This window comes from Tamandua tetradactyla, chromosome 4 (genome assembly GCF_023851605.1).
Source record: "Tamandua tetradactyla isolate mTamTet1 chromosome 4, mTamTet1.pri, whole genome shotgun sequence".
Classification (NCBI taxonomy): Eukaryota; Metazoa; Chordata; class Mammalia; order Pilosa; family Myrmecophagidae; genus Tamandua; species Tamandua tetradactyla.
Genome location: NC_135330.1, coordinates 25,926,789 through 25,937,315, shown reverse-complemented (window position 1 = coordinate 25,937,315; position 10,527 = coordinate 25,926,789). Strand labels below are relative to the sequence as shown.

Genomic DNA, 10,527 nt, shown 5'->3' with positions numbered 1-10,527 from the left:
TATTTCCAATATAATTTTCAAATTTATTAAAATAATTAGCTCTCTCCTTTTGATATGTGGAAGGTTGAAATTGAAACCTTGATATTTTGGTATCCTGATATACATTGATTTATTACCGTTTCATTGTTTAATTAAGCAGGGGCTTATACATTATACTGCAGATCTACATGTGGAATTGGTGGGCTTAATACTCCCACTTACTGTACACTTGCAAACTCTTGAGATTTTCAGGCAATCTTTACAAAAAGAGCAAGGAGAAGGATTAATGGATATGCAATTTATATTCGGTAATGTATTTTGGGTAAAATTAGCAATTTGTCAATTCTCATTTGATTCATTAAAATGTTTTAACCTTAATATTTAAAATTAACTTTCTTCATCCTTAAAAATTCTAGTCCAAGCCTTAAAAAATGTAGAAACAGACATCCAAAACTGTTATCATATTTAATAATTAAATATGTCAAGTATAAATTTTGGAGTGAAACAAACTATTTTCATTTAGATATTCCACTTCTAAAATGAAAGATTTGGTCTTAAGACTGAGTATCACCAGGTTAAAAATATTCTATGATATGACATTTTAAACAAATGACACTATCATTTCTTTTTAAAATAAAAAAATGGGTGACAGGGCAAACTCTGAAATAAAAATATTAATAAGGTTGTAATCTGGTCTTTGGAAATATGTCACCTGCTAAAACATACTTCTGCAAAACATTTTGTGAAATGCAGGTTATTTCCTTAAATACAAGTCCCATGATGAGCAAATAGAGTACTAAACAATACTTCACAAAATGTAAACTATAAACAGGAAGACAATATGAAAATGTCTTGCAGAATATTTACATAGTACAACCCAGATTAAAATGATTTATGTAACCTGTTACATATGCTGTCTACAGAGGCCCATATATGGAATAATTCTATTAGACCCTGCAACACAATCCCGAGATAGTATTTGATAGCTCTCAGGATGATATAATAGTCAAGTCAGAACATAAGGAGACTGCTCCATTCCACCAAACTCCAGAGGGAAAGGTACGAGGGCAGCAGAGTTATCCTCAAGTGAGGCACTCCAAGATAAAGTTTCAAATAATTTCCTCTTAAAACATGAGGTTAACATCTTGGTTTTTAATTTTTTACTTAGCTCTTAAAAATGCTTGAAAGGATTTTATCAATGTTTCATTTTTTAATGAATTAGATGAGGCACATTTTTAAATTTTACTCCTCTGAGGGTAACAGTATAAAATTTTGAGTAGGACAAATAATACATATGGAGAATGGAATTTATCTATAATAATTTTTAATAAATTTGAAGCAGTAATTGCTTTTATGAGTTACTGAATTTTTTTTCAAAATTATCAATTTTCAGGTAATGTCGGAATGTGGAAATGTTTATATGAAATAATTCAACATTAAAAACAAAACATAAGATAGTTTATATATATGAAGAACACACAACTATGATCGTGAAGTATTTTAAGTAATATAATTAAAGTTCAATATTTAATGGGACTTCTTTGTTGAAAATACCCAAGCTTCAGCTAGCTACAAAAAGATCACTATATCGATCCTGTGCTCTTCTCCAACACAGGCAGCATACTGACCTAGCAGTAGGCACAGTCTTGAAAGTATAAGTGAAAATGGAAAGAGGTGAAAATTTCTATAACTTCTTGGATTCAGAACTTTGGCTGTCCAGGGATACAGCTGTCATTTTGTTTCCTATTACCAAAGTTACATTTGTCATCTGTTATAGCTACACAATAAAACAACCCTAACAATAACCCTATAAAAGAAATATATAATCTCCTTAACAAGTTTCCTAAACACTCCAATCCACAAAAATGAGGTTTGTAATTTCTTAAAAGTCCAACAGTTGTCCTCATTTCAATGTAGATTTTGTATTTTCTTCAATAATGCAAGGTTAGTACATTTCCATTGGAAATGTTTCCATTTGCATTACCTTACTTTCCTATAAATATCCCATTATGGTTTAATCTTTATGTTGGACTATAGAAATAGAGTAAATATTGACTATGTGCTATTATTGTGTATAAGAATAGGAATCCCATCTTCAAAAGTATTTTAACTATGATTTGCAAATTTCTCATTGATACCAAGGAAAATAAGGCTCCTTTCTCCTTGACTCAGAGAATACTATTATTCTAAAATTCATATTATAGACATATTTCAAGAAAAGGCCATAACTTTTTTCCAAATCTGATTTTAAAGTATCAATATAAAATTATCTAGAACGAAAATCCTTTCAAAGTGACAGTTTCTATTTTATCCCACCTACCTTGTCCTTTTCTAAATCCCTCCCAAAAACTGTGTAAAATATCTTATAATGTGTGAAAATAACAGTTGTGGATTTCATTTTGTACTTTAATGATTTCTAATCCAGGAAGTTACATTTATATAATAAGAGGAGGAAAAAAATCCACTAACCATCAATTATAAGTTGATCTACTTCTAATGGCAATTTCACTCTTTAATTTAACAATTTAGTTTAGTTACTCGAGACACCAGAACCTGATGAATTCGTATGGTACACTTATTCATTTATTTGCTCAATCATACTTTCACCTAAACAATATTTACTTAAAACTTCCAATCAGTGCTGTGTCCACTAGTGGTAGAACAGAGAACAAGGCAATGCCTCCTGGACTCAAGAGGCTTACAGTTTAGCAGGAAATTATACCTTCAAGCAATATTTAGTAAGTGCAATGAGTTGCATGTTAATTTTCACCTTCTGAAAAATCTCTTAAATCCATTAAATTCTATCATCTTCCATCAACCCACCCCAGCCTAAGCTACCATCATCTCTTACTTATACCACAGAAATACTGACAACTCTCCAATCCAGTTTTGCAGTCCTTCAACCCATTCTCCACCAAGCAACCAACGGGATCTTTTAAATATTCAAATCTTATCATGTGACTTAAAAATTTCAAAGGCTTTCCATCATTCTTAAGTTAAAAATAAAAATCCTTTAGATGCCATTTTTCCTTTTGTTCTCTGCTTCAGACACACTGGCCTTAATTCAGTTCCTTAAATCCATCAGACTCAATCCCACCTCAAGGCGTTAACACAGACCTTCTCTTACCATTCAAGTTTAAGTCCTCTCACTCCGTGACCACCATTCCAGACACTATATAAAATACATTGCTGGGTTTAAGAATCAGTATCTGATAGATTTTTGTTTATTTATGTGCTTTTTCTACTAGAAAATATACTTCATGAGGGCAAGTACCATGAATTCCTTGCCGACCACTTTGTCCTTAGTGACCAGGATACCGCCTGCTACATAACAGGTGCATAGTAAATATTTGTGAAAATTTTTTCAGGCAATTAAGATAAGCACAGCATGGACACACAGCAGCTTGGTTAAATTATTCATTCTTTTTTGAGTCTCAATTTATATCTCTAAAATGAAGAATGTAAATAAAATACTGACTTAGGTCAGTGCCTTGGAGACCATAAAAGCTCAATAAATATTAACCAATATGATAATGATCATCATCATCAAGATCATCATTCAGACTGAAAGCCGACCTTCAAGAGTTTAAGCAGATATAGGGAAAATTATACTGGTTCCCACAATAACTGTCTAACCCAGGAAGTATTTTATTAAATGGAAGGCCATTTGGTTTGGTTGAGCGTTTTGACCAATTTGGGCATGAAAAAACGAGCCTGTAATGAAGCCTGAACCAGATGCTGCAGAGAACTGAACTACTTTGCATACTAGTGTGAAAAGTAACCTTGGTGTGAGGTAATACGGATTGCCAACAATGAAGGGAGTGATAGAAGAGGGAAGAGAAAGAGAACCCGGAGTTTGGTTCTGCCAGCACAGGGTTAAAGTGCCAGTGACTTGCCCAAATGAGGTGTTCACTGGCTAAAAACTACTATGCAAAGAAGTATACAATATTTATTCTATTTTAGGTTGTTTGAATTGCTTTATTTCATCCCCCAAATTCTTAGTAGAGAAACCCTACTACAAATATCCTTGTGCAGCTGTTCTGGTAGAACTCAAAGGAGCTAAAGTCATCCATCTCAGATCACAAGGGTATACATATGGATATCTAAGCCTACACGTCCAAGCTCTGTTTTCACCCCGACAAACAGCTACCCTGAGAGCACCCTATAGGCCTAGCGATACATACATTTGCAGAATGCTCTTTGGAGGATAAATCCAAGAGATCCATGTAGCCCCTGAAAATGCACTCAGGGTTATTTGCATAGAAATTTCCGGAGTCTAGGGTACATAGCACAATCTAGAAGAGTGGCTAGGCTTAGGAAAATCCACTTAGTGGTTTCACTAACTCTGTGAAAAATGGTCTAATTCTTCTTATGGTGCAGAAGCCTCACACTGGGAGTATTATTACAGGATAGCATATGGTCAAGCAGTTACATTGTCTACCATAACTGTAGTATATTATAAAGACTGTTTGAAGATAACATGTAGAAATGTATTGCCTGGAACATAGGTGGAAACCTTTCTATTAACTCACCTATCAGTAACATTGTGAATAACATTACTCTAATATAGAGCACTGGTTCAAAGAATTAAAAAAAAAAAAATCTTAAACCGCAGATGTTTGAGGGAGTTCACAAGCCTATCCATAATTCAAGGAGAGAGGAGCTAGGCCCATTCAGAATGGAGAAATAAGTAGGAAAACTTCTGGAGAGCTTATAACAGTCATACCTACACTGACTTAAAATTATTATACAGAGTTTTCATGCGATTGCCTGTGCCAGCTTAGATAGAAAACTGCACAGTTTAATATCATTTCTAACTCTTAGGTAAGGTATGGGAGACCCCATACTCTGGAGGGGAGATATCATGAAGATCTCACTGAAGTAATGGGATCTGAGTTCTCTTGTTGCCTGAACCTTACCATTTTCTGCTACCTGTTCCCCACCCCACCCCCACCTCCCTGATCCTATATATCCTATCTTACAACATAAAATGACAAAAATTAGAAAATTAGAATGCAGTTGAGTCACAGAATGGCATTACATGGGGAGGGGGTCTTATTTCCAATGGCAAGAATAAACATTTCACATGGTATCAAAGTTTCCAAAAGCACTTATTAATATATGATTTCATAGATTTCTGAAAAATTATTTTGAGTAGTTTGGTCAGCTATGGTGCCCATGTGATAAATGAAAAGACCAAGGCTTAGAGAAATAAAATGATTTGCTCAAGCACTGGTAGATAGTAACAACAAATTCATATCTTCAGCACCATACCCTTTCTACTGCACTAAGCATAAGGTCTTTTAGATCTTTTGTTCAATTAATGTAATCCATGGAAAGCAGCTTGAGCCAGCTTTGTGTTGTTCATCACAAATATATTTCATAAGTCATCTATATTTATTTCAAACTTCTAATAAGTTAAATAAAGCTTTGTATATGCTTTTAGGACATAATATGATATTTATTAAAAAGCCAACTTGATTGTAATGAAAACATACATAATTACATAGGAAATCAGAAGGATAGCAAAATACATAAAAATACAACAAACCCCCATAAATTTGAATATAAATTTATCACTGAATAAATGAATAAATTTACAACTTAATATTTGCTGCATCACATTTGCTTGCCTAAGAAAGACAAATTGTCATGTAACTGGATTACTAAAGTGGGTAGGTACTGATGTGAATATAGATGGATACCATAGGAACAAAAATACACACTCAACTCAACAATAAATTGGCTCCAAAAGTTGAATTAGAACACAGGTTTATTGTCTCAAAGGAAGATTATGAATTTTGATTCTCCAGACTGCCCAAAGAAACATGTTTAATCCAAATGGCATAGAAGAAGGAAGACTATGGCAGCTGGTCTCCCTTCGTCCATTCTTGTCAACTCTACTCTTTCCACACAAGGCTTTTAAACCCTTATTGTTTCCTCTGCCTGGAATGTTCTTCAACAAGATCTTCTAAACAGTTCAACCGTCCATTCTCTACCCATATGTTATTTCCTGCAAATCACCCACTTTAAAGGACCCTCCCTCATCAATTTCTAGCTCATAGCCCTGTTCTATTTTCTTTAGAGCACTTATAGTCTGAAATAACATAATTATTTATCTACTTGTTTATGCCTATTATTCAGTTTCTATAAGAGGAGCAATTTCATCCACTTTTCCTTTTTCTCGAACTGATCTACACTGAGAAAACTTTCCTAAAGTTTCTTTATCTAAATCACTCCAACCTTCTTTCTCTCCAACCACCCTCCAGATGTGTACTTTTAATAAAACATTCGTTGGCACTCAGTAATATTCTAATTGTGTGTATTTCTTTTCTTTCAGATGTAACCAAGCTCTTGTGAATAAGCTTCAGCAGCAGTGATTTTGTAAAAAAATTATCCTGAGTCTAAAGAGGAGAGGAGTATATGAGCTCACCAGGCTCTTGGGCTTCTTCCTTCTCAACAGGTAGCTATGTCTTTCAAATCAGCCTACTTCAATACCCAGAGAATCAGACAAGAGAATGCTCAAGTCATACTCCAAACTGCAGTTGTTGCCCCAGAGTCTTCAGACACCTGATGCTAAAATCCAGAGACAGGTGCTAAGATGGTGGAAACCGTCTTAATAAATCCTCTGTGGGATCAAACTGACTTGGACAAGTCGAGGCATCTCGGGGATCCTTACCAACTTTTGTGATTGAGGACATAGGCTCTGGAGCCAGAAAGCCTGGGTTCAAATTCCTGCTTTGTCACAAACCAGCTCTACGACCTTGGGCAGTAACTTATCCCCGCCAACACTAAATGCTCTAAATAAGAGAAAGTGAATCGTGTAGAAATGACTTTTCAAATTAGGATTTTTAGTTTCTTCTTCTGAAAAATGGGAATAATAATGGTACCTAGACTTAAGGTTGTGGTATTGATTAAATGTGTTAATTCTTATTATGATTCCTCAGTAAAATATTTTGCTGTCCTTAATATAACTGGGAAAGACCCATGTGACTGATATATATTTAAATGTATAAATGATCTTCTGAGTCCTTGGAAACAATATATCTAAGAGAAGACCTCTCAGAGCAACTGAATACCAAAGAATATAATGTACTTACTGATTCATTGTCTAAGGAAGCATCTCAGAGCTCCTGAAGTTAAGGTGTTTAAATACTAGAGCTTCCCACAGAATAATAGAGATATCTAAATGGCCTGTATAAGAAAGAAGCCATTGCAAATTCTCAGACTCTTAACAGTGATCAATTCCACTTCTGACTGAGGACAGTGAAATAGATGACACAAAAATTTAAATATAAGCTTTTAAATAGAAATTTCTTTTGACATCAATATAAAAAATTTGATTTCTTTCACTGCAGAGATTTAAGTGGCAATCAACCAATTATCCAATATTTACAGCATGTACAATCGACACACTATTCTACAAAAAGCACTTAGGAAATGGAAAGAACTATACAACATGAAATTTCCTCCTAGAACTGACAAAGGTAATTTATAATTCTTTCAAAAGATATAGAGCCAAGATAGGAAGGGCATTTAGCCCTGAAACACATATCCTTTATAGCCAAATAAAATTGAGACAATCTCACCTGTAAGTAGTTCTGTTATCATGGAAATATTCTTAGCTCCATTATTAGCATCAAAAACTTCTCAGGTCAGACCAGAGCTATTAAAATTCCAAAAATTTAATCTAATTCCCATCCATGCCCTCCCAAATTTAGTGATATCACTTTTATAGCATTTTCTTGGCTCTGTAAGCCTGATAGAACATATTTTTGCACTTTTATAGGTATCAGCTCTAAATGAACAGTAAGTCACAGGACCAAAATTATTAACATCTAACATGAACCAGAACACCATAATGATCGTAAGTCATACTTTAGATAGATATCAAATTCTCAAAGAACAAAATCTGTATAAACACTTTTCTGGGATTCACTTGAAGAACAGTGATTTGGACATTTTCAAAGGCCTGTCATTTGAGGCAAATGTCACAGCAACAATTCCAAAAAGTGTTATTGTTTTATTCATTGCTTTATTCATTATTATTAATTTCATTTTTAAAATGTTTTACTGCCTTAGGCCTTCTCAGCACATTATTTAATGAAAATTTCTTTACTGTACAAGTATCTTGACAATATTTTAAAGAAAGAAGGTTTCCAACTTTCTTTCCCTAACTCTATTTCTTCAGATAAACAAACATGATGACTACACAAAAGAAATAACAGGAAAGGAAAAGTGAGGGGAATATTGGTAAAACTAAATATCTATGAGGAAAAAATAGTGCTTCTTCAATAAACACCCCAGCTAAATCATACTGAAAGAGAACCACTGATGACTCAAGTTTGTATATCACATAAATAGCAATTAATTTAAAATTATAAACACTTTCATAAGAAAACTCCTGTTACATTCTGCAGCTTACCTCGTCATCCTTATACCAAGACAGGCTTTCAGCAGTAAGGACGAACCAGTATCCCTTAGAGCCTCCTTTCATGATGCCAATGTTGCTGATGGTTAGCCACCCCTTGCGAATCACCTACAAAAGAGCAGAAATTGGCAGACATTTCATTTAACAGAAGCCAATTAAAAGCACATGTCTTGGACTAAGCGAAGTTAAAACAAGATACAATTGCAATATGAACAGCATTGCTTCCTCAAAGCTCAACTTCTATTAAGTTATTCAAGATAATTTATCTTTCAAAAGTGCAGATGGTCAGAGGAGAGTCTCTGCTATCATAGATGAAATCAAAATCAGGGACTTACATGGTTGACAAAAGCAGAGTGACTAAAATAGACAGGAATGAAATGAGGCAGAAGAATAGGTTTGTGCCAGGCCTATTTATGGCACTGATGCTACAATTAAAACATATTTATTTAGCTGACTGGATGAACAATAGATTCTCCATGTCCACTGCCTCTTCTCCCCTAACAACCTACTGGTCCATCTGTTTGCCTGGTTTGCATCTCATAGGATTTCCACCAGAGACTGGTCACAAATGGTGAAAAGAAAAACAATCCAACCAACGAGTTCCTTGTTAACAGCTTTGAAAAGGGTTGGATGAGGGAGAAAGCTGAAACAATAAGCTAAAATTAAAAGTTTGGAGCTTTTAAATGGCCTTGATTTCTCCATGTAATTCTAGTTATTTGCCATGCCACAAAACATGTAGTCTCTTTATAAAATCTCTAAACATCTTCATTTTAAAACATTAGAGTTTATGGCACACAGGTGGTTCACTGGTAGAATGCTTGCCTTTTATATGGGAGAGCCAGGTCATGCACCAAATTAAAAAAAACAAAAAACACATTATAGGGTGGGCCATGGTGGCTCAGCAGGCAGAGTTCTCGCCTGCCATGCCAGAGACTTGGGTTCAATTCCCAGCGCCTGGCCATGTAAAAAAAAAAAAAAAAAATTCATTATGGCTTTGACAGAAATTTCTAAGTGGCATATAAATGAAATGTATTTTTTCTCACAGTTGTTAGGAAATAAATTGCTTTTCATATGGCATAGTTTACCATCTCTTTTACAGAGATAATTTTTTTATGATATAGAACTGGAAATATATGGAACTATGTATCTTAAATGACAAAAATCATTCTATATCTAAATCATATCTATCCTAGAGATCACAAAAATTTTAAAAAGTATTTATCGAATGAATAACGAATATCAAATCCTAAAGGAAGATGTGATGCTCTAATAATCAGATTTCATTTTTATATTGTCACCAAATCTTCAAATGAAGGAGGAAGGCCAATCTAGAGAAAATTGTACAACAAGCCAAGGTTACCATTATTGATCTTCCAAGCTTCTCTCCACACTCCTTGTTTTAGTTTGCTAAAGCTGCCAGAATGCAACACACCAGAGATAGATCAGCTTTTAACAAGGGGATTTATTTAGTTACAAATTTATAGTTCTTCAGAGAAAAGGCAGCTGGCTTTCCTCTGGCTTTCTCTGTCACATGGGAAGGCATACGGTGGACGTCTGCCAAGCTTCCCTCCCAGCTTCACTTCTGGGTTTAAATGGCTTTCCCCTGAGTGAGTCCTTTCTGCAACTCCAAGTGTCTGGGTCTGAGCTCTGACTGCTGAGGTCAGGTATACTGAATTGCTGAGCTCTCTTCTGACCTCTCTCTCTTTTAAGCTTCCAACTAATTAAATTAAACATCACTCACTGTGGAAGGCATTTGCCTTAGCTGACTGCAGATGTAATCAGTCATAGACAAATTTCACATGCTGACAATTTAAGTCCACAGCAACAGAACAATGGGGCATCATCATCTGGCCAAGTTGACACCTGAACCTAACTAACCCATTCCTCAAATCTTCATTCCCATATCTCCCAGATGCCTGTCTCCTTTTAATGCTATATGGCTTTTAGAGACACTGTATAGAATCCACTCAGGTACAGACTACAGCAGTTCAATTTGTTCACAATTACCCCTTCCTCTTATCCTTAACTTCAGAGTTTCTCAAAGTATGATTTTAGCAATTGTATCATTACCACTGGGGTGCTTTCTAAAATACAGATTTCTGCCGTACCTCCCAGTC

General features: G+C 34.8%; 1 protein-coding gene across 14 annotated transcripts in view; it reads right to left on the bottom strand.

The window, feature by feature from the left end:
- DNM3 (dynamin 3) overlaps positions 1 to 10,527 on the bottom strand; it is a 608,953-nt gene that overhangs the window by 284,152 nt on the left and 314,274 nt on the right. For 10 of the 14 annotated variants that reach the window (XM_077156971.1, XM_077156974.1, XM_077156973.1 and 7 more), the window contains one exon: positions 8,405 to 8,518. In XM_077156971.1, the coding sequence (XP_077013086.1) occupies positions 8,405 to 8,518 (114 nt within the window). Of the gene's footprint in view, positions 1 to 535; positions 7,174 to 7,202; positions 7,646 to 8,404; positions 8,519 to 10,527 lie in introns of those variants that run through there. The other 4 variants (XR_013174092.1, XR_013174093.1, XM_077156982.1 and 1 more) reach the window with 4 other exon arrangements.